Source organism: Triticum aestivum, chromosome 4D, assembly GCF_018294505.1.
Source record: "Triticum aestivum cultivar Chinese Spring chromosome 4D, IWGSC CS RefSeq v2.1, whole genome shotgun sequence".
NCBI classification, from domain to species: Eukaryota; Viridiplantae; Streptophyta; class Magnoliopsida; order Poales; family Poaceae; genus Triticum; species Triticum aestivum.
Genome location: NC_057805.1, coordinates 516,352,412 through 516,377,971, shown reverse-complemented (window position 1 = coordinate 516,377,971; position 25,560 = coordinate 516,352,412). Strand labels below are relative to the sequence as shown.

Genomic DNA, 25,560 nt, shown 5'->3' with positions numbered 1-25,560 from the left:
ATTTTTTGACTGTTTGTTGAATTGCTAAAAGAATTTCCATATAGTTTAATGGCGGGTGGCCAACACCATTGAACCAAATGTTCCCCCTCCGTGATTTGCCCCACTTTAGTAGGGGTTAGATGATTTTCCCCAGGGTTGTTTCAATGGCGGGTGGTCTTGGAAAAATTATCAAATGGGATAGTAAAGTGGGGCTTCATGCAACCGTGCAACCACCATGTTTTTCCTTGGAAAAAGGAAGATCACCGCGAAAAAAAAAAGCCTCGATGCATCAGGAGTCGACATTTCAAGGGAGCTTAGACTTTTAGGAGATATATTTTCCTTGCGTGGCAAGAGAGAAAGAAGAACTGAAATATTATCTCGGTTGCTTGCCGTTTGATCAAGAGATGTTGGGATGTCCAGATGAATAGTAGGACTCTTATGTATATATTCTCGAATTCTTAGATACCGAACAGAACAAGCCTTGGGCTAATTCTTCATGCACGTAGCTTGGTAGCTTCTAATTAATCTTTTACTGTGCCCACTTGCATGCAGGTATCCCCCTTGATTGCCTAAGCACAACTCTGTACTTTGGACAAGACTAAAAAAATACATATTTTGTACAATCGTGACATATTTCGACTACAAATACCTTGGAACACTCGCAGCTGTATCAACAAATAGGAGGTGCCGCGCCAAAGGGCCTGTCCTAAAGCAACTAGGCCGTCTCAAACTAGAGTACACAAAGCGAACCAATGTGTGATTGGATGATCAGAGGTACAATGGTATTCTCAGCGCACCAGGGTTCAAATCCTGGTGCTCGCATTATTCATGGATTTATTTCAGAACTTTTGACAATGCGCTTTCAGTGGGAGGAGACGTTTCCGTCGACGACGAGGCGTCTACGATGACTTCGTAAATCTGAAGATGATATGCTGGCTCAGTCTCTCGAAGGTGCTCATAATGGTAGGATGTGCATGTGTGCGGGGTGAGTGTATGCGCGTATGTATGAGCACTTGTATTTGTACTGTTTTAAAAAAACTAGAGTACACAAACGTAGTGTTACCTTTCTCCTGTTTTTTGTTTTATTTAGGAACCTTTATAATGTTTTGGCATGGTGAACCAAGCTATAATTGAATGGTTAGGAGGACAGTGGTATCCCTAGACCACTAGTGTTCAAGTCTTAAACTTGACATTGATACTCGCATTATTCCAGGATTTATTTCAAGCTTCCGACAATATTCGTTTAGTGGATGGAGACGTTTCCGTCGACTGCGAGACGCCTGTGATGACTTTATAAAATATTAAGATGTTATGCCGGCTTAGTCTCTTGAAGTGCTCATAGGAGTAGGGTGTGCATGCATGCATTAATAGGGGTGAGTGTATGCTCGTGTATGTGAGCTACTTCGATTGGACTATGTAAAGAACATGCTTCGGCCTAGATAATTTGTTTTTGTTTTTCCGTTGACCTATTTTTGCTTTTGCTTTTGCTTTTTTATTTCTTGGATTTGTTTCCTTTCTTGTTTATCTTTCATTTTGGTTTTCATATAAAAAAAGTTCCCAGTGTAAATTTTAAAAAGTTACATATTTCAAAATCTTCTCAAATTTTAAAAACTTAAATAATGTTTTTACAAATGTTTTGATTATTGAAAAAATGTTTACTTTCTAAATCTGACATTTTTATATACATGAATAATTCTACTTTTGAATATAAATTTAATTTTTAAAACATTTTTTATATCTGAAAATTATTTTAGAATTGGGAATTTTTTTTGTATATGAGAATTTTTTACCAATTAAAAAAACAAATTTAAGAAAAATTTTGTAGTTGTGAACATTTTTTATATTTGAGAACATTTTTAAAATTTGACACATTTCTAAAAAAATTACAACAAATTTTCAAACTATGAACTTTTCTAAAATATAGAATATTTATTATTTTTATGAAGATTTATTTGACTATAAATTGTCCAGCCATCTGTTTACGGAAAATTACTCGATTAAACCAACAAAGAGATATCAATGGGAACTCACTAGAGAAGCGGTAAGCATCATATCAGGCTTAGTCACCTCAATGCTCGTCAACGTGTTGTTTGACGCAGAGAGCAACAAATAGGTGCTCCCTTCAAGAGCTATATGCGCTTTAATTTTTGTTCCTTATATATTTTCCTTACATTATTTTTTTGATTTTTTTTCTTTTCATGTGGATCTTTCTTTTTGTTCGGTACATATAACAAAAATATTTTAATGTTCTTAAAAATATGCTCATTCTGTATTTCATAAAAAGCATATCACATCAAAAAAATGTTTAGTATGTATTTACAAACTATTGAACCTATACTTTGAAGAGGTTGATCACAATTTTCATCGTGTATTACAAAAATATTCAGGTTTATTCCAAAATTTTCCATAATGTATGAAAAATGGTTTGTTGTGTATGTAGAAACTGTTCACCAAGTATTTGAGAAATATTCATTGTATATTTTTGAAGAAATTCATTGTGTATTCTTAAAAATATGTGATTTTTTTAATAGATGACATGATCATTATGTACACATGTTTAAATATGCGGGAAAAAAATTAATACACGGTGAAAATTGTCTTAAACAACATGAAGAATTTTTGAATGTACACGAGCTATTCTTATAGCGTGAACTTTGTCTTAAACAACATGATTTTTTTTAAGTACGCAAACTTTTTTTTATAGCTTGAACATTTACTTCATGTACATGAACATCTCTTTTGAACAGCGTGAACATCTATTTGAATAGCGTGAACATTTTGAAGGTACGTGAACCAATCTTCTTAATAGCACATACATTTTATTTAAAAGTACACGCATGTTTTTGTAAGACTGAGTGAACAATTTCTTTGAACGGTCTGAACTTTTTAATTAAAAGTACATGAACAAACTCGTGCGCACGCGCATACACATTTTTTTTCGAAAGGGGGATCTCCCCGGCCTCTGCATCAGAATGATGCATACGGCCATCTTATTAACGAAATAAAAGGTTCCAACAAGGTTCCAAAGTCTCCGACTGAAAAGAAATAAAAAGACAGCTCACACAGAGCTAAAGAGGCTGGGCACACAGACTAGCCAAGATAAGACGCCACAACCGGCTGGCTAAAGATAGATAGGTAAACTAATTGTCTAGCCTATTAGATGACCGCCATCCAAACCGGTTGAAGATATCCCGAGCTACCATCTCCCAGCGGATAGATCCAGTAACCAAATGCTCCTTGGCCTCTATCGGAGTGAGTAGCGACCATGAACGGATCACGGCCGTGGCTCGGAAAATAACCTGCAAAAAGTGAATACGTGATATTCTGTTAAAGACCAAATCATTTCTGCAAGTCCAGATAGTCCACAACAAAGCGCAAACTCCAACACGAATATGTCTCGCTAATTCAGGCTCAATCCCGGTGAGCCATGTCCCAAATAACGTAGTGACAGAATTCGGTGGGGTAATATTAAAAGCAATGTGGACCGTCCGCCAAAGTACTCTGGCAAACGGGCAATCAAAAAAGAGATGTTTGATCGTCTCGTCCCGATCACAGAAGCTACACCTCGTAGGTCCTGTCCAATTACGCTTAATCAAGTTATCCTTGGTTAAAATAACCTGTTTATGGACAAACCACATAAACACTTTTATTTTCAAAGGAACTTTGACAGCCCAAACATGCTTGGAGGTAGGAATGGAGCTCGAATTAATTACATCAATATACATTGATTTCACCGTGAATACTCTAGACCTAGTCAGTTTCCAGCGTAATTCATCGGGTTGTTGAGAAAGATGGACATCCATTAGTCTCCGAACTAGACGGAGCCAATCTTCCCAACGATTGCCCACTAAAGACCGTCTGAATTGAATATTAAGGGGGGGGGGGTGGATTGAAACACCGTAGCAACGAATACCTCACGTCGTTGAACAATGCGATATAAAGACGGATATTGAATGGCCAAGGGTGTCTCGTCAAGCCAAGTATCCTCCCAGAATCGTGTACTAGCGCCGAAATTGCCAATAACAACCTTTGTCCTATTAAACATAGATTGTTTGACTTTCATCAGGCCTCTCCAGAAAGGCGAGTCAGTTGGCCTTACTGTGACCTGGGACAAGGATTTTGTCTGTAGGTACTTGCTGCGAAGGATTTGGGCCCACATAGCATCAGTCTCAAAAGAAAGCTTCCACAGCCACTTGCTAAGAAGGCATCTGTTCTTAACTTCAAGATTCTCAATACCAAGACCCCCTTGATCTTTCGGTCTACAGATGATATCCCATTTTGCAAGTCTGTACTTTCTTTTTAGCTCATCACCCTGCCAAAAGAAACGCGATCGATAAAAGTCCAGTCTTTTCCTAACACCAACTGGGACTTGAAAGAACGATAAGAGAAACATAGGCATACTCGTGAGCACCGAATTAATCAGAATTAATCGGCCTCCATATGACATGAGCTTGCCCTTCCAGCAACTCAGTTTCTTCTCAAACCGGTCTTCGATGCACTTCCATTCTCTATTGGTCAGCTTTCGATGGTGGATTGGAATACCTAGGTAAGAGAAAGGTAAATCCCCCAAGTCGCACCCAAACAATTGCCTATAAGCCTCCTTTTCGTTTTTGGCTCTACCAAAGCAGAACAGCTCGCTCTTATGAAAGTTAATCTTTAACCCGGTCAATTGTTCGAAAAGGCATAACACCAGCTTCATATTTCTCGCCTTGGCCAGGTCATGCTCCATAAAGATGATTGTATCATCAGCGTACTGAAGGATGGATACACCTCCATCAACCAGATGAGGTACCAAGCCACCCACTTGACCATTCTCCTTAGCCCTTCCTATCAAGATGGCTAACATATCAACCACAATGTTAAACAGGATAGGGGACATCGGATCTCCTTGTCTTAGGCCTTTATGTGTCTGGAAGTAATGACCAATATCGTCATTCACTTTAATTCCCACACTCCCTTTTTGCGTAATGACCAATAATGATTCGACCTTTTGTACTATCAGCTAAGAAAGAAAGAAAGAAACTCTAGAGCCTGAGCGAGCGGTTGCGCCAGCTCGCTAAAGCGATATATATAGATGCTCCTTGCTATATAGCTACCGATTTTCTTTCTTTTGTTCTGCAAAACCTTTTCTAAAAATTTCAACCTAAAAGGGAGTCCAGAATAAAGTCTAATTGTGTCCTTTTGCCTGGACTAGAATCTTTATTCGAATTTTTGCAGCTGGCTCGGTAGAACATTCAGAACCGGTTTCAGTGACCCCTCGGAAATGTTTCTGTACTTTCAGCAAGAAGCTAAGTGTGTTGGCTAGCTCCGGAACAAATTTAAGATATGCAAATTTTCTTTGTGGTTGCTGGAAGCGGATGAAGATTGCTTGGAGTTGAGTACATCCCAGTGACACCTGGTGAATCATCCATTCCATCGTCAGTTGATCTCTTGATGTTGTAGCTATCTCTTCATAAAGGAAGCATCTTAATTCATCCATTTTCCATTTTAGTTCCACCAAAGCCATGGTTTAGAATGTTTTTATAGGCGGTACCTACTCCCTCTGTTTCGAAACATAAGTCTTTTTAGCTATTCCAATATGGACTACATATAGAGCAAAATAAGTGAATCTACACTCTAAAATACGTCTATCTGTATGTAGTTCGAATTAAAATCTTCAAAAGGACATATATTATGGGACGGAGGGGGTATTTTTTTTATTGTTAGTTTGTTGGATGACTAAAATTTTGCTAGTTTGCACATATTGAATGTAGAACATGTGCATAATAAACTGAAACCTCGATTGCGCCAAACACAAGAGACTATGCTGATTGTTACTTTTTGTATTTGCAAAAATTCTCTCATGGTAATTATGTGCCTATAAAAAGAAGGGTTTTTTTTCATTGTAAAGTGCATAATTTCTTCACAACATGTTGTTTACCAACATTTCTTTCATTCTCCTTTGAGCTGCAAACCAGGGCCAGAACCAGGACAATCCAATTACAATCGATAGTATAATAATTGCCACCGCTTCAGCGAAAAAGAAAAACCCAAGTGCAACAACGCGCGCCTATGCTTCTAGTTATTGCAGGAAATTAGATGACGCGAACATGGCATATAGCATGCAAGGCCAAATATCTCGCTTGGAAAACTTTTGGATTACAATCTTGCCTTTTTATATGTTGTTGAAAATTGTTGGAGTGAGCCTTGTTTTGAGCCCTCAAGTGTACCCTTATTTGCATGAAGTTAAAAAATCTTATATATGAGCTCAATGCTTGGAGCACAAGGATTTCTCGCCTCTCGATTAAGTTTCAAAACACTAGGTAGCTCCTTCCATATCCCTTTGGCGGCTAGGGAAAACTCTCCCCTCCAGGTTTCGCCGAAGAGTCCGTGGATTCGCCTCCCCTCTGCCTGCTGGTCCGGCAGTTGGTGGCAAGGAGGGGAATCCCGGTGCATCATATCCGGTTAGTAGTTTAGATTATGTTTTTTTATTCCTCACATGATGTGGCACTCGGGCGAATGATGACCCTTCTTCTTCGATTTTGTCTTCTGGGCCCCAAACCTCCCTGAGTTCATCTGCCTTGACATATAGTCAGTGTAGCTTTGATGCACATGCTTGTTGTCTCCTTAGGATGGTGAGGTTAGGGTTTCTCGTTGTCTGACGAGATTTGGTGCCATGTGCATGATATCTATTCAAGTGTGCAACGACAATGCTTGTATCTCCGGGGCATTGGTCCTTAGATGCACGTGCACGTAAACTTGTCGGGTGTCATCAACAAGGTCAAGCCGGCTTGGTTGGGGAGCGGCGACAACAGCAGGTTGGTGGCTTGTTCTGGCAGCGACAGTGGTCTCTCGGGGTCACAAAATTTCGATGCGATCATTCTTATGTTTGAGGTGATTTTTACTTCCGGTGAACTTTTATAATAGATCTGTATCCTTTAAAAAAGATTCAAAACACTAACCAGACCCTTGATGGGGCGGAAGATAGAAGCTCGCTTTCTGTCCCCAAATTTATTTCTTGATTGATTCTTAAGGCCCACCTTGTGCAACTCTCGACCGACCATTCTCTAGGTAATGTTTGGTGAGAAGAATTCGAAATTCTTTCATTTGATTGTGACCGAACGACATCATTTTAATCTTGCTTTTCTTATATTGCCAATTTGACACAATTAAGCGTCAAATGGGGGCTCACTCACGACCCTAGTCATACTATTCCACCATGTAAATATCACACAAGGAGCTATTTCATTTTATTTACTATTTTTTAGAAGTTACTATGCCTGCATGTGTATTCGTGGGGAGCAGATTATCCATGTCCCTAGTCATGGGCTAACCTAACTCGATGAGCAGAACCTTACTTATTCATGAACGCGTTTGACAACTGTTAATCTTTTTAAACAATATAATTTGTAAATAATAATTGAACATTCTTCTAAATTTTTAGTATTTTTTAAGTTTGCAAAGAATTTTGAATTTTCATGAATCCATGAAGAATTTCTATAATTCATGAATTATATATTTTTTTCCTAAAATTCATAAAAAATACATTTTTATTAGTTGGCAAAAATAATAGCCAGTCCTTTTTAGAGGTGGGCAGTGCCATTTTTTTCCTTCTAAGAATGACACCAACTTGTTTTTTCTTCCATCAGGAGGTGCATGGAGCATTACGTGGGATCGGCCCACCTGGGCATAATGGAGGAGCAACAGATATGCACAAATGCTAGACATTGCCTACTGCAAGATGGAAGACGACTCGCCTCTGGAGTTCCCGCTAGCATACCAGACCAATAACATGTGTAATGTACCTTCGTGAGAGAGGTTAGAGGAAGCATCTATGGACATGTTCAGACCGATTTTAGAAGTATCTGTGCATTTTTTCGTGTGTTTTCTGTATCGGTTTTCTTAACACATAATACATGCTGAATATTTTTAAACGCACAATCAACAATTTGTACATACAGGTTGAACACTTGTCAAATACAGATTGAACTTTTAAAGAACGTGTGAAACATTTTTCAAATGGTACAAAATAATTTTCCAAAAATTACGAGAACAAATTTTTAGATTGTATAATTCTTTTCAAAACATGTGCATGCTTTTGGAATTTGATGAAATAATTGTTTGAATAACAAGAGCATTTTTAAATGCATTTTGAATTTATTTTAAAAATAAGTACAGTGATTTCTAAAATAAATATTTATAATATTTCGAAATATATATAAAGAAAGGAAAAACAAATGAAAAGAAAAGGACGAAACAAACGAAGTAAACTAACTGCTCCCTACTGGGTTGACCCTGTTTTTCAAAAAAAAAAATATATACTGGGTCACTACGATACCTTGAAGCGAGCCATTTTTTTCATCTCATTGGAGGTGAGATAAAGCGCGCCCAAAGCGATTACCTTTACCCTCTTTCGTCGGGCCAGGATGTGGCTGCCAGGGGCCAGGGGGAGCCCCAGTTTTACCGCTCTACAGCTTGCATCTACGTTTGCTTTGTATTTCTAAAAAAATCAAAATCTACGTTTGCTTTGTTGTTTTCTCTTGTTTTTCTCATTTCCCTAAAAAAAAAGCTATTAGTGGTTTAGAAAAAACAACTGCCGATTTCTAAAAAAAAATCTACGTTTGCTTTGTATATTTTTTATTCGACTCAAGTGACATGTTGCGTCGGCCGTGTGAATGGATGTCCACCGTATTAGAAGTTTCAGTGAAACATGTCACATGATCACTCTGCTTACCACCGGCGCTGCAAAGCGACAGAATCCCTTGCAGTCTAGTTTAAACTACTACTTCTATAGTTTGCATGCTATCTAGTCTAACTCTAGGAGTACAAAATACAACCTACTGCAATAGGAATGCCAGCACTAGTGAAAGGCCAATCTGTAAAGGAACTATCTTTTTTGTCTATGCGTTCTGTTGAGAATCCATTTTAGCTTCTCTATTAAATTCCTTGGGCAAGAGTATAGACCAGGTTCAACGTTCTTCAAGATGAATTCGCAAAAAATGCGTTCAATGTGAAATTGTTGCGAGTGATCCATATAACCCGAGACACCAGGATGATCAATTCCCAAAAGAAAGGGACTTGTAGATGGACTTAACCTTTTTTTTTGAAGGTGACGGAGCTGAAGCTTGTGACGCTCACGACGCCATCGGAAAGAGCGGATTTCGCAGCAAGGCGAAAAAGAGGCGGCCGCTTCCCTTTGTGTTCCGTCAGCGCTGCCGCTGGTTCCCTCTCTGTCCACCGGCCACTTCGGCGGCGATGGGGAGGAGGGACCTCGTATATGTGATTCACTTGTGTTCATTGTAGGGTTAGTGTTGAGGGAGACGCTATCGAGACGCATCGCACCTAAATAAGTTTCGTACGCGATCAGGTGGGGCTCTTGCTTCCATTTAAGAGCCAGCAGGGTTGGGGATCCCCGTTTCTCATTGAGGTCGCGGGCTATGGTGTGTCCTTGAATGGTTGGTGGTTTTGCGGATAAGGAGCTTATTCTTCCTCCTTGTCAGTATGACCCACTGTTGATGTTCGTCTCTTCTTTGTGTTGCTGCTCAAAGGATGTCCTCTTTGCCCGGGCGGTTGGACTGGCCGTGGCGCTGGAACCGGATCATTGTTCTCTTCACATATGGTGGTACTCAAAGCCACAAATGGCTGGTGCAGACTCGTTGGATGCACAAGTGTGTCCTTGTCCTTCTGGCGCCGAAGCAAAGAAAGGTGGAGTAGTGTGGAGGTGATGGTGCCGTGATTGAAGATGATGTCCTCCTTCGGTTGAGTTGCAAATTCTTTTGTTTCAGGGGTCTTTCAGTTTGTTCAGGGGTACACATAGCTCCAGAGATATTTGTGTTTTTCTGGGGTTTTTGGGGTGCTCTTTGTTATTCTGCCTGAATGTGCGTGTGTTAGTGCGTCTTGTAATAGTTTAGGACTTTGTACTGTTTCGTAATATGAATACAAACATATCTTTCTAAAAAAAAAGGGGACTTGTAGATGGACCTTAAGCTTTTTTTTTAAAGGTGATGGAGCTTAAGCTTCTCAGTTCATGTCTAGCATCCATCCATCGCGACAGAAAAGCATGCATCACCTAGGCCTGTGGAAGTTACTCCTCCTTGCTATTCCCACCCCAACCTGTACCGATCACCTCTACCTCAGATATGTCCCAGCTCTGGTAGCCTCTAGGAAGTTGCTTGTCTTCCGACCTTCATTGAAACAGCATATATCAACGTAGAGAAAATCTCTAACTTGTCTATTTGTCTAATATAGATTAATGGTCCTCAACACACGTGACGTCTCACGGGGCGATTCCCAGCCGCCGCAACAGCGAGCGTCTCCCTGCGCTCCTTCCCCTTGTCGCTGCCCTGGTGGCTGCCTGGCTGGCCCGCGGTGCCGGCGGGTGCCCCTCCGTCCTCTTGTTCCCCTCTCCTATCCTTGATCCTACGTCGCCTTTCAGCATCCTCCGCGCCTGGTGGTCCAGAGACATTGCGGGATATAGCCATGCGAGCAGCACTCTGGCGGCGGTGGATCCGGGGTTCCCGACCCAGATCTGTTCCCCTCTAGTGATGGTCCTTGTGTTCTTCTAGCGTAAGATGGCGTTCTGCTTGATGCCGCCCCCCATTGATCTGGCTGTTGACGAGTTCCGGAAGGCTCTGTCGGAGATCTTCATTGGGTTCTTGACGCCTGTAGATTGCTGGATCGGATGGAATTCGGTTGTGTGCGCCTCTATTTCAGCCCGTGTGGCTTAAGGATGGTGTGACACAAAGCTTTGTTGTCTGTTGACATTATGGGATATGTCGGTCTTTCGATCCCTATGGTGAAAATAGTGGTGGAGAACGTCATGGTGGCTGAGGTCTGAAGCCTAGTAATGTGGGATCATGTCTTCAAGGCGATGCAGACTTTGCTTGGTGATTCGTGACTCGTAGCAGCGGCATCGGCAAGTGGGGGCGGCAGCACAAGCATAGTACAAAAGTCTTACCTTTCAGGGTGAAAACCCAAGGTCTAGCCTTAATTGGTTGTGCCTGGCAGTGTCCTTGTTGAAGGCATTGTTTTGAGAGAGCGGATTTTCTCCAGGTGAAAACCTTAGATCTATGATCGGACGATGATGGCGCTTGTGCATTGTTTCCTTCTTGGAGGCATCGCTTGTGGAGAATTTGGACTTCGGGTGTTGTCTTGGTGGTGGTTCATGCTGCAACTACGATGAATTAATCACTGTAGCGGGATCTTTCTTTTTCTTCTTCTTTTCCTTTTTGTCTTTTGACTGTGTGCATCTATAATGTCTTTATGACATTTCGTTGTTGCAGAGACTGGATGTAATTGGTATCTTCGTGATATTAATATATTTCCTTTATAATAGTAATACTATTCATCACCCAGGTTGCAGAATAAGTTATTCTTCGTCCGAGGTAATCTTACGATTGCTTCATAAATAAATTACATTTGGAATACAAATAGTTACATTTATATTGATTCACTACGTAAAATTTGGTATAAGAAAACAAAAAAATAGGTTATAAGACCAGAAATATCGCATTTTATGTATGTTTTTACGTTCGTAACTTTATGTAACATAAAATATTTTTTACGGCAAGTATATATTTTCTTATGCTCTCTTTTTACGTATGAAATAAGACAAAATTTATGAAGCATAAAAATACGGTGCATTGATGTCAAAATAGAGAGGGGATGAAGAATAACTATTCCTCACCCAGGGTGACGAATAGCACGACCCTTATAATAGTAATACTAACAATAGATTAATAGGGAAGGCACCACTGCCTCGCCGCAACCGCTGATCCCCTAAATCAGACGCATCAACGCGATGCCACTTTTACAAGCTAGCCACTTTTGTAAATTATATAGTTTGCGTACAGAGATTAGGGAGAGAAAGCATCTTCTCTAGTATCGGATTAGAAAAAAAAAACGGAAATCCATAGCTAGCTTCTGTCCAAGGTGTAGTCCGCCCAAACAGGGTCTACAAGTGGAAGCTGCTGCTCAGATGGAGAATCGTCTATCCAACAGAATAATTCCATCTACAATTGGCTACTCTAACCAACTCATCAATATGGAAAACTTTCTTCTCAAAAAACCAGGATTCCATGAAAGAAAGAAAAAAAAATACTGGTTTTTTCTATAAACGGGAACCCTGATTTTATTAGTTTACGGGCAGTTATTTCTATATGGTCATAGCCCCAATAAAAATGCCCACTTTCTTATTAAAAAAAAATCAGGATTTATTAGTTTACAGTCAGTTCTTCATTTTTGTTTCACCTTTAAAAGAATAACATGGGAACGAATTTATTTCAAAAAGTGAACATTTTTGGAATTTTAGTTACAAATTTTTAAATGAAATAATTTTTTTAAGTTCATTAACATTTTTCTAAAGCGCAAACATTTTTTGAAAATTCAAATAATATTTTAAACATATGCTGCGTTTTAATTTTAATATTGTTTTAAGTGTCATTTTTTTGAAATATTTGAACACTTTTAGGAGGTTCCCAAACAGAGATTGTTTCTATTAGCTAAATGTGCCATATCAGAAAAGCAATGTACACTAGGTATCCTATGCGATTGTCCGCAATTGGACGTAGCGAGCGCCAAATAGAAAATGGCCTTTTTTTCTGCGGTTGGATAGAAAATGGCCTTTGACTACCTTCACGGCTCAGTGCCGCAGGAGGGAAAATTGTAGAGCAAATGCACATAGCAATCCACAATGGGACGACCCAATTAGAGTTTGTGAGTTTTCCGTCCAGTTGTAGGAATACTGAAAAATATCCTATTCCATTTTTTCCTTTTTCTATTCTTCTTTTGGTTTCTGTACCAATTTTCTTCTAAAACATTTTGCAGGAATTGTGCTTTAAGAAAGTTATCAAAATCCATAAATGTTAATATTTAAAAACATTGTTGAAAAATAGCTAACAAAATTCCGAAAATGCACATAATATTTAAAAATATTCACAAAAGGTTTTAGAATGTTTCTGTTTTCCTCTAAAGAATATTATTTTTCATATAATTGACTTTTAAAATAAATAAATTCATGTTCTCAGACAGCAAAAAAGAAAAACCATCTGAAAACTAATAAAGCAAAAAACAAAAAAAGGAAAAACGATAGGAAAAGCTGGTTACAACGATGAGTGTTGAATGGGGCGGCATAGCCGGGCGCCCAGTGCAAAAATGTCGCCATAATGGCGCAGCTGCCGTGAAATGGGGCTCTTTTCTTCTCATCGCGTTTTCCAACATGTACAAATATCACACAAAACAGTTAAAGAGGTCACACTTGCAGCTAGTCATGGAGTGTAGAATATGTTATTTTCCACACATTGCCTAAATGGAAGTGAGCATAACCTTTCTTATTCATGAACACCATTGAAATTGAGAATATTTTTATTTATTTTTCTTTAGATGAAAAAATAATTTTTTATATCATTCACTTGCTTTTTTGTAAAGAAGTTGTGAATGTTTTTTTTCTAAACTTGTGTTTTTTAAGTTTGTGATGATTTTTCAAACTTCATGAATTAAAAAACATTTCTTTACTATTCTGAGTAAACTTAATAATATTTTTTAGATCTGTAAAAAAAAGAGTCATCTTTTTTAGAGCCGGGCAGTGCCCAGCTTTTCCAACGACATTTCTTTTAAGGAGGAGACCATACGTGAGATCAGCCCACCTACGTATAAAGGTTAGATTTTGCCCACTGCGTGACTTCTGGCACTCTTGCTAGCAGAATCAACCAATAACATGTATATCGTAGCTCTGTGAGAGCGGTTTTAAGAAGCTTATAAAGGCCGGTTCAGACCAATTTTAGAAGCACTAGCTTGTGTTTTTAGTTGTAGTTTTTTCACGTGTTTTCTTTCCTATTTTGTGTTTTCAAAGTTTGTCTTTTTTTAAACTTTTTCAAATTCCTCTTGACTTTTTAAAATACAAGTCTGACATTTTTTGCGCATACACACTGGTCATTTTCTAAATACACGTTGAACATTTTCCAGATACATGCTCACTGTTAAAATTTTCCGGGTACACGTTGAAATGTTTTTCAATACATGGTGAACACTTTTTTCAATACACATTGAGTTTGTTTTCATAAATTCCATTAACATGTTTAAAAAACATTTCTTTTTTTAAGTGTTACAAGTATTTTGAAAATGTCATGAAATTTTTCTAAAATTGTATGAAACTTTCTACAAAAATTGTGCAAGCATATTTTTTACATTGTATAATTTATCTTCAAAATATGTCCCAAAAATATTTTTACAAATCATGAGGTTTTGTAAAATGTGTTGAAACAATATTTTAATGACAAGCACATTTTTTTAATGCACGTCAAGGTTACTAAAAAATAAGTAAAGTAATTTTGGAAATATACCTCGCCCTGCTGGCGGAGAAAGAAGTTGGCCTCACGGAGATCGACGAAGTAGTGACCAACACGTCCGCGCCTGCTTCCATCATTGAGGAGAAGTAGAATATGGGAGGACACTGCTGCTTGGGTCCCATGAAGGCCACCACCGAGGCAACGCCGGCGTACACAACCGGTGTCTTGCCCGGTCGCATGCTACCGTCCCCTTCTCCTTCGGCTGAAGCACATCTCGATGGTTCCACTCCAATGAGCGACGTTGCCGAACATGGGGAAGCGAGCCACCCTTTGCCTTGAAGCATGCATATACCTCCGGGGTCTCACAATAGTCCAATGAGCGGGCTGCCGGACATGAGGAAGACAATAGAGATCCGCCGCGGCCAGCCGTAGACAAGTCAAGGGTATCAGTGTTGTGGGAGTGGATATACGCCTGCGCCAGCCATAGACTAGTTTTACCTTAGTCTTGTATATTTTTTACTTGAAAATTGTCCAAAATGCAGTGAATTTCGTCTGGTTTATATGAAATCCGTCGTGTTTGCATGGATTTCCTCTGGGTTATATGAAATCCCCGTGTTTGCATGAATTTCGTCTGGATAGTTGAAACTGTAGTTGAAATGTATGTGGGCAGCATTGGATGACTATCTCCGACATCTATGTCTGTGGACTGGTCCCTGTCCGCCGACGGACACCAAAGTAAATTTGCAGGTGAGTGTTGGAGATGCCCTTAACTCTGTAAAAGTCACCCATAACTTTAGCATTTTGCCACCTGGCGTGATCATGTTTTGAGAAAAAAAATGGTCAAGTCAATTTTTGGGGCATTAGATTAAGATTCAGCAGTCGTTCTTTTTTTTCTTCCTCTAACTTTCTCCTCTCACAAAATCGTTTTACTCAAATTGCACATTTAGTCAACCTATATATAGCTGTTGTATTTAAAACTAGTGTTTGAACGTGCCTCTATCATACCTCACGCTTACTCGCTAGACCATTGCTTACGTGGTCCACCAGGTATCTCTACTATTTAAAAAGAACCCAAGGTTCCATTTCACATTTCTTCCCACTACCTTTTCGTCCAACCTTTCATGTATATGAGAAGTAATCATCTTAATTTACTTACTTTTTGAAATAATTCTATTTTAATTTACTTAACAAACTTTAAATCAAAATATAAGGTAATTCACGAGCAGAATTTGATGAATATTTATATCCCGTCGCAACGCACGGGCATTGTTCTAGTGCGTATTCATGCACAATCCTTGCGACTCTCATTTCACCGTCCTCGAGCACATTGTTTGTTACATCGGAGAGACCCCGCAGCTCGGTTTTCATCTGCATCGTTTCGGTGACAACTAGCTCGTAGCGTACTCTGACACCGACTGGACCGGCTCGTCCTGACGCGTGCAAGTCCACTTTGGGCTTGTGCATCTACTTCAGCGACGTTCAAGCGCAAACCGACCAATCTCGTACAAGCGGTAAGGCCGAGAATAGCAATGTGGACGGGTCGATGGAGGCCAACCACATCACCAACAACGCAGCTAACTTGAGCTCGTGTTGTTTTTCATCAAAGCACCCCTCTATCCTGGTCGGTGACAGATCTTACATGCCTGTTCACGCCACCAGCACCGCAGCCCTCCCTCCTCGCCCTTTCTCTCTCAACCACGTACTGTTTTCTCCTTTAGTTATCAAGAATTTACTCTCTGTTCGACAATTCAGTACTGACAACTCTGTCTCCGTCGAATTTGACCCTCATGGCTTTCTTGTGAAGGATCTGGCGAGCAGGACCCCTCATGAGGTCAAATAGTTCCACTGGGCTCTACCACTTCTCCGGCGAGTGACCCACTGCCCTCTCCATCAACATCGACGACCTATGGCATCGGCGGCTAGGGCACCCCGGCCGCGCTTCTCTATCTAGGCTAGCACAAGATTTCCTTTCCTGTAATAGCAAGAGCATGTCTCCCTCGGCTTGTGAGGCATGCCAGCTAGGGCGGCAACCACGGCTTCCTTTTCCCTCCTCTAGCTCTTTTAGCACTTCTCCTTTTCAGCTCATTCATAGTGATTTGTGGACCTCTACAGTGCCTAGTTGCTCCGTTTATGAATATTACTTGATAATAATATATGATTTCAGTCACTACTCGTGGTCTTTCCCCTTGCGCCACAAATACGATGCCGCTGACGTTCTCATACGTTTCTACGCATATGTTCTTACCCAATTCCACCTTTGCATCCAGTACCTCCAATGCGACAATGGGGGGGGGGGGTTCCTCAACGTTCGCCTATGCTCTTTCCACTCGGACAACAACATATCTCTGCACCTCTCCTGTCCCCACACCTCCCGACAAAACGGCAAAGCCGAAAGGGCTGTCCGTACCACAAATGACATCATGCGCACACTTCTGCTCCAAGCAAAAATGCCCCCAAAATTTTGGATTGAAAGCCTCAACACCGCCACACATCTTCTTAACGTTTGCCCTTCGCGCGATTCAAACAACACCCCCTACTTCATGTTACACGGCGTCTCACCCACCTACGATCACTTACGCACGTTTGGGTGTCTTTGCTACCCCAACCTCTACACCACCACACCACACAAGCTCGCGCAGACGCTCCCGCCGTTGCGTCCTCCTTGGTCTTCCCCGTGGGCACAAGGGATACCGTTGCCTCGACCTAGACTCCCGCAAAGTGATCACCTCTCGCCATGTTGTTTTTGATGAGCAACAATTCCCTTACACCGATCCTGCTCCTTCCCCACGTGCCATAGAAAATCCCATGCAGATCCCCTACCCACCACCTACCTCGTCCGGCAGCTGCAGTGCATCTCCTTCGGGATCAGCACCCGACAAACAAACCCTGCCCCTCTCCCCTGATTCGCCGCCCACTAAATCTGTGCCGGATCGCGTGCCCACTACATCGGCCCACCCTGCATGCAGCCCCGCCTGCCCCCCCCCCCACCAAAATCCGACTCCGCCCGATCCCACCTGGTCGGACACATTCTTTGCTGCGTATGTACTGTCGGGCAATTCGTTATCCTTTGGAAGCTTCTTCTTCAATATTTTCAATAGCCTCTCAAATCCTTTGTCAGGCACAACATTCTCTGCCTTCCACTGCAGCAATTCCAGTACGGTACCGAGCTTTGTGTTGCCATCTTCGCAATTGGGGCACAACCCTTTTTGTGATCCTCTAACATGTGATCGAACTTCAGCTTCTCTTTTTGACTTTCGCATTGCGTCCTTGCATCGACAATGACCCGGCGGAGATCATCATCATCGGGCACTGGTTCCTCTTGATCTTCAGCAGCTTCCCCCGTTGCAGCATCATTGGGCACATCGTCTGGTTCCTCTTGATCTTCAGCAGCTTCCCCCGTTGCAGCATCACCGTATTCAGGGGGCACATAGTTGTCATCGTCCTCTTCTTCTTCGCCGTCTTCCATCATAACCCCTATTTCTCTGTGCCTCGTCCAAACATTATAGTGTGGCATGAAACCCTTGTAAAGCAGGTGGGTGTGAAGGATTTTCCGATCAGAGTAAGACTTCGTATTCCCACATTTAGGGCATGGACAACACATAAAACCATCCTGCTTGTTTGCCTCAGCCACTTCAAGAAAATCATGCACGCCCTTAATGTACTCGGGGGTGTGTCTGTCACCGTACATCCATTGCCGGTTCATCTGCGTGCATTATATATAATTAAGTGTGTCAAAAACCATTACATCACATCATGAATAGATAATTAAGTGACCAAATTAATAGAAGTTCATCATCACATTAAAACCAAAGTACATACATAGTACTCATCTAACAACATATAGCTCTCCAGAGCATCTAATTAATTAAACCATACATTGAAACTATGTAAAACATTTCAATGCGAAAACAAATGCGATCATAATCGCAACCAAGGCAACAATTGATCCAACGGCATAATGATACCAAGCCTCGGTATGAATGGCATATTTTCTAATCTTTCTAATCTTCAAGCGCATTGCATCCATCTTGATCTTGTGATCATCGACGACATCCGCAACATGCAACTCCAATATCATCTTCTCCTCCTCAATTTTTTTATTTTTTCCTTCAAGAAATTGTTTTCTTCTTCAACTAAATTTAACCTCTCGACAATAGGGTCGGTTGGAATTTCCGGTTCACATACCTCCTAGATAAATGAAATCTATGTCACGTTGGTCGGCATAATTTTCATAAACAATAAATGAACCAATAGTTATAAAGATAATATATACCGAATCATAGACAGGACGAGGGCCGATGGGGGCGGATACCAAAACCATCGCACTATATAATAACAAGCAATAAAATAGTAAAAAAATTAGACAAGTATCTATCTAAAGTAAGAATTTTTTCTTTCAGAAAGAAGATAAGAACAAGAGGCTCACCACGGTGGTGCCGGCGACGAGATAGGCGCGGGCGATCGACGGCGGTGAAGACAGGAATGGGACGTGACGGGCCGCTAAACCTAGACAAATCTCGAGGAAAATGGAGCTTTGAGGTCGAGCTTCGAGAGGAGAAAGCTTAACTAGTGTGGCTCGGGCATTTCATCGAACACCTCATGTGCATAGGAGGTGAGCTAGAGCACCACAAAGCCCTCCCCTCGCCGGCCAGAGAAAAACAGAGCACTGGAGTGCCCTGCTCGCGGGCGAGGGGTATATATAGGCACCTCATTGGTCCCGGTTCGTGGCATGAACCGGGACTAAAGGGCAGCCTGTGGTCCCGGTTCAAGCCACCAACCGGGACCAATGGTGGTGGGCCAGGAGCGAGGCCCATTGGTCCCGGTTCGTCCCACCAACCGGGACCAAAGGGGCCAGACGAACCGGGACCAATGCCCCCACGAGGCCCGGCAGGCCCCTGGCCTCATGAACCGGGACCAGTGCCCCCATTGGTCCCGGTTCTGGACTGAACCGGGACTAATGGGCTGACCCGGCCTGAACCAAAGCCCTCTTTTCTACTAGTGTGCCTTCTCATCATCAAGTGGGTGAGAGCAAAAACAAGCTAACATTAGATTATATATTATTACAATAAGCGGATTTAGAAAGAAAACCACAAAAAATCCCAAAGTAACCCTGGACATGTCTAGAAAGAACTGCAAAACTCGTACACACAGCCTGGCTTCAGAAATGTTACAAAGTAATCACCATCAAGTCATATGTCACACACATAGGTGCTAACCCCACCCCACCCCACGCCCCCACGTCACCTAAACCTAGCCGACACGGGGGAGATCACGCCGCCGCGCCCTCGGCCTCCTCTACCCGTCCCTCCCTCCCGCCGCCGCCTGAGTTCACACTGGCGTAGCCCTGGCTATGGGCTGTGACGGCCGGAGGCGTTGTCTTCTCTCTCGCGCGCGGACGGTTTCCGCTGGCGACGGTGACATGGCCAATTCGGTGATTCGGCAGTGCAGTGCGGTGGGATCCCGACGGCGGTTGTGGCGGCGGCGCGACCTTCCGCGGCGGAGGCGCCCTCCTGTAGCGGTGACCAGAATCTCGGATCTCGCCGGTCCCTGTTGCGCGGGCCGGCGGATCTGGTGCGCGGCGGTAGACTGGCGCGGTGGGCCTGACGAAACCAACTAATCTGGCACCGTGGTGGTTCCGTGACCAACTAGGCGACGACGACTGTATCCTTTGGGGCAGGTCCCCGACATAGGAGGCGGCGATCCGTGCAGAAGAAGCTGGATGGTGTTCTTTGAACAGATCTAGGTGAAAACCTGCTCTCGGCTAGATGCCATGGCCGACGATGGCGGCACTCTTCGGTGTCATTCCCTTCTTGGAGGCATTGCCGTGGAGAAGTTCTAGGCCACTATCTGCTACCTCAGGGAGGAAACCCTAGATCAGTAGATCGGAAGACGACGGCGATCTTGTGTGTTTCCACCCTGGGGGCGTTGTTCTTGGAGGTGTGCATGGGCTCGAGCGACCAGCGGAACTCATATTTGGTGGAGCGGTGCTTCATCCAACACATTGATGGCGACGGATCTCGACGGCGTGGCGCAGTGCAGATTCGGCGTTCGATGTGCGAGGATGGACTCGCGCAGGAGGACGATGTTGTCTGACATCATGGTGGCATCGATGACAGTGAGGACTGACTCGGTCGATGCGTCAGTTTCTACTCTGAAGATGGATCGATGGAAGATGGTGGTGTCGGGCCTTGCAGGGTGTGCATGTGGTGCCCGCTGTGAGTGCGCCGGACCGGTGTGTGGCCCCGTCCCAGTATGAGGCTAGGCTCGGGCAACCGGCTTTAGATGTTAGGCTTTGATGCGATGTCTATTTGGTATTAGGCTCGGACATTCGGCACCCTTTCTTCATGGGGATAGATGTAGCAGCAGGTGTTGCCGGGATGGTTGCTTTAGGCGAACTGATATATTACTTCATAAGGTCCTTGTGAATAATTAATAAAATGGATGCATGCATCGTTCAGAGACTACTCTGAAGGTGCATCTCTTCCATTAAAAAAACACATATGCCTTTAAGGGAACAACACAAACGTAAAGATCTGGCCAAATATATAATACGGGAATGACTTCATCTTCCATGCTCCTATCTTGGTGACGAATGCGCTACATTGACTGGGGTCCGATAGACATGCTTGGCATCGGTCCGGAAATCTAGATCTATCATCTTCAATGGGGCGATCCATTTCGTTCACCGCCGTCTGTTTGGGTTGGCGCAGACACAAAAGGCGGCCCAACGCGCCGACCCAAACGGACGCGCGTCCGCTTTTTGTCCGTGGGCGACCCACCCGGCCCATTTTTGAGCCGGATTTGCGTCAGCACGGACACGCGACGGACGCGCGCACGCTCGTCTTCTCCTCCCCCGGGCCCGCTGGTCGGTGGCACATTGGCCTCCCCCATCCAACAGCAACCCTCGCCCGCCTCCTTCGTCGCCGACGCCGACGCCCATTTTTGCCGGCGACTCTGCCAGCTGCCGGCGCCTCCACATCCGCCCAGCAACGCCGCCCACTCCCACGTCGCCCTCCACCGCCGTCTTGCTGCCGGGGAGCCGACTGCTTCCCACCCCCACGCTCCCCCACCACACAGCTGCCCCCGACCAGGAAGCCGCCTCGCCGCCCAGGCCAGATCCTCACCGGCACGCTCGTCGGACGCCGGCAGGGCAGCTAGGTGGTCCGTGCGCGCCGCGACTCCCTTCGTCGGCCGTCTCCTTCGTTGACGCCCACAAGTTGTTCAACAGTTTGCCAAGGTACAAAATGGACTCCGCCGATGAGTTCTTTTTTCACAATTTCCTTTGCGACTCCGACGATTCGTCGTCCGATGACGAGGAGGAGATATTGGCAGCCGTGTTGGTCCATCACCACCTCAACAGCCAGCGGCCGTTGTTCCGTGGCTCCATTTCGGGCCACCTTCCGGCGTTGAATCACAACTGAGAGAGCGGGCATTTCCTTCTTTTGAAGGACTACTTTGATACAACAAACCCGTTGTTCAAACACCAAAAATTCCGCCGCCGTTTCCGTATGAGTAGGCATCTTTTCAACCGTATTAGAGAGGGGGTGGTCGGCTATGATGACTATTTCGAGTGCAAAGAGGATGCCGTTGGGAAGATTGGTTTCTCCTCTTATCAGAAATGCACTGCCGCCATCTGAATGCTTGCATACGGAGTGCCCGGTGATCTCATTGACGAGTACATCCGTATGAGCGAGTCTACATGCCTAGAGTCCCTGTATAAGTTTTGCAAGACTGTTATTGCTGTGTTTGGCCCTGAGTACTTGAGAGAGCCGACTGCTAAAGATACAGCCCGTTTGTTGGCGATGAATGCTAGCAGGGGCTTCCCAGGGATGCTTGGCAGCATAGACTGCATGCACTGGGAGTGGAAGAACTGCCCTTCTGCTTGGCAAGGGAAGTATAAGGGCCATGTCAGGGCTTGCACTGTCATACTAGAGGCCGTGACGTCTCAAGATCTCTGGATTTGACACTCTTTCTTTGGCATAGCCGGATCACACAATGATATCAACGTGCTTCAGCGCTTGTCGGTGTTTGCTAGGCTTGCCGAAGGCAACAACCCACCGATGAACTTTATTGTCAACGGCCACAACTACGACAAAGGATACTACCTGGATGACGATATCTATCCTCAGTGGACCACTATTGTCAAGACAATACCCAACCCTGTCGGAGAGAAGAGAAAAAGATTTTCCCAAGAGCAAGAGAGTGCTAGGAAGGATGTCGAACGTGCCTTTGGTGTTTTGCAATCTCGATGGGGCATCGTTCGGTATCCTGCTCATACCAGGAGCACGCAGAAACTGTGGGAGGTGATGACTGCTTGTGTGATCATGCACAATATGATCGTAGAAGACGAGTGCCCGGAACGTCTGTACGATCAAGGGTTTCAGTTTCAGGGTGAGGATGTTGTGCCTGAGCATGGAGGAGCGGCAACGTTTGAACAGTTCACCCAATTTCATCATGACATGCGTGATTGGAAAACTCACGTGCAACTGCAAAATGATTTGGTTGAGCATATGCGGGCTCATGTTGGCAACCAATAGATGTATCTTCTTTTATTCATTTGCAAAACAATGTGAAACATTTTTATTTATATTGGGCTTATAAAACTATACTATTTTATTCGGTTTAAACTATGTTATTTGACAATATGTTTGAATGCAATTCATCAATGTAAAATAGGGCGGCCAACCCGCGCTTATATGCATCGGCGCGTTGGGTGTGCTGCCGACCCATATCTAAAACAGGGCGGACACCAGGCTGACGGTCGACCCAAACGGACAAAATCGCTGTCCTTTTGGGTCGCCCCCGTTGGAGTTGCTCTAATGTCCAAAAGATTGCATATCGATGGTGACTAGCAACTGGGGAAAAAAAGGTGGCCCCCAAATTGCTTGTCAACGGTGTGGTCGAACGTTCACCCCCTCTTCGCTCGTTAACCGGCTGGACCCAAACTCTCCTCATCCTGTGCTCTGAACCTCATCCCCTGCCTTCCTCTGTATGTTCTTCTTCTTCTTCCTGCACCTAACACCCAGAGGACTAGTAGGTAGTACAGTGTTATCTGGTTCTGGGCAGCAGCCGCGCGCGTAGCGGCTTGGCCATGACGACGGTGAACTCCGGCTTCTCGGTCAAGTCCACCTCGTCGCCTGCAACCTCCTGCCACTCGAATTCCTTGACCAGCTTGGCCACCAGGTACTCGAGGTGAAGCATGGCGACGCCGAGCCCCGCGCAGATCCTCCTCCCCACGCCGAACGGCATCATCCTGATCTCCCTGCTGCCGGTCACGTCCACCCCCTCGCCGTCGCCGCCCGGCAGGAACCTCTCGGGCACGAACTCCATCGGCCTCTCCCACTCCCGCTCGTCCCTGCCCATCTCGGCCACCATGAAGTTCACCGAAGCGCCCTTGGGGATCAGGTACCCGCCCACCTCCATATCCTCCGCCGCCCTGTGCGGCAGCACGAAGTGCCCCGGCGGGTGCTTGCGCAGCCCCTCCAGGACCACGGCCTTCAGGTACGGCATGCCGTGCGTCTCCTCCTCGCTGACCTCCTCATCGTCTCCGTCTCCTCTCTGCTGCTGCGCTTTGGTGATCTCGTGGTAGAGCTTTTCTTGGACGCGCGGGTTCTTGGTCAGCTCCGCCATGATCCACTCCAGCGCGGTGGACGTCGTGTCCGTGCCGGCGTTGAGGAACTCGGAGCACAGGCTGACCATCTCGTCGTCGGTGAGCGCACGCGAGGACTCCGCCTCGCCGGGCAGCTTGATGTCGAGCAGGGTGTCCACGTACGAGTGCTCCAGCGTCGTGTCCTCCTCCGTTGGCACTGGCTTGATCTGCATCTGCTGCTTCTTGCGCTCCCTCCGCGCGTCAATCAGCGGCAGGAAGATCTCCTTCTGCCGCCGCCGCAAGGCCAGGGCCGTCTTGAGACGCCCGCGGAAGAGACGCTTGGTGATGGCCGGAAAGAAGGCAAAGACGCTCGTCTTCCGCGCGGCGAACATGAGCCAGTCGCGCTGCGCGGCGCCGACCGCCCGCACGGCGGCCTCGTCGAGTTTCTCTCCGAAGCACATGAGCGCAAGGAGGAAGAACATGGCGTGCCGGAACGCGTCCATGACCAAGACCCCGCCGCCGTCGGGGCCGGGCTCCCGCTCCCGGAGCTTGTCCAGGAGCACGCGGCGCGCCCAGGCGCGCGCGGGCGCGAAGAGGCGGGCACGAGACGGGTGCAGCGTCTCGGAGACGAGGTGGCGGCGCAGGAGGCGCCAGGCGGGCCCGTAGCTGGCGCCCGAGACGGTGCATCCGCTGTTGATGACGAGGTACGGGCGGTCGGCCAGCGCGGCGCCGCGCTCCACAAGGAGAGCATGGGCCACTCGCCGGTCCGCCACGAAGATGGAGAGGCGGGAGCCGACGCGCAGTGAGACGACGGGCCCGTGCCGCGCGACGAGGCGCCGGAGGAGGTGCTCCGCGTCGACTAGGGAGTTGCGCAGCAACAGCAGGCTGCCGAGCAGCGGCACGGCGATCGGGCCCGGCGGGATCTTGGGCTTAGAGGCGCCGTGGTGCACCGCTACCAAGCGGACGAGGAGAGCGATGAAGAGGGCGAGGAGGGGCAGGAGGAACCATGCGACCTCCATGTCCATGGTGACTTGCTACCGGCCGTGCTCACTTGTTCATCTTGAGGTGTGCATGCACTTGTTTCAGGCGTGACGTGACGGAGATTGCTCAACACACCACGTGACAATGACATGGTAAGGGAGCAACTTGAAAAGATTCTCGAGCAAAACATGGCCTGATTTTCAATCAAGATGAGTAATCAAGAGATCTGTACGTTTGCAAGCAAACATGAATAAGACAAGACATCCAGCTCATACAAAGCCAAACTTTTCTTTTTCAAAAGGACAGATCTCGTCGTCGCACTACTAGCCGTCTGTCGCCGCCGAAGAGGGCCCATTTTTTGCATGCCACTTCCACCAGCCGGCAGCCGCATCACCATAGCAATTTTTTTAATGTAAAACCAGAGACAAACGTGGGCGGACTTTGCGAGCATCTGGACAGCACCCACGCCCGCTTCTGACCACCCTGACCCATCCAAATCCCTCTCCTTCCTCGCCCGTGCGCGTTCCCTCCCGAAGCCTACTGCTCACATTCATGCCACTGTAGAGCACGTCGCTCCACATTAAAGACGACTTAGGGCGACACGACCTCTCACTGCCTCCGTCATTGAAGCGACGCGCCGGCCGAGGGCGCCATTCGCGACACGTCCCAGGTGTCCGCGCCTGTTCAATGCCGGGGACGCGTTATTGGACAGGACGGGATGAATATCTACCTGCTCGTTCAATGCTC

General features: G+C 45.2%; 1 protein-coding gene across 1 annotated transcript; it reads right to left on the bottom strand.

Annotated features, from left to right (window-relative positions):
* Positions 1 to 22,777: 22,777 nt before the first annotated feature.
* LOC123099257 (cytochrome P450 89A2) lies at positions 22,778 to 25,075 on the bottom strand. The gene has a single exon (XM_044521426.1). The coding sequence runs from the start codon at positions 24,855 to 24,857 to the stop codon at positions 23,292 to 23,294; it is 1,566 nt and encodes a 521-aa protein (XP_044377361.1). The 5' UTR covers positions 24,858 to 25,075; the 3' UTR covers positions 22,778 to 23,291.
* Between the last annotated feature and the right edge of the window lie 485 nt (positions 25,076 to 25,560).

Bases quoted from the DNA above. Each gene is read 5' to 3' on its own strand.
- LOC123099257 (XM_044521426.1), bottom strand. From the start codon at position 24,857: ATGGACATGGAGGTCGCATGGTTCCTCCTGCCCCTCCTCGCCCTCTTC.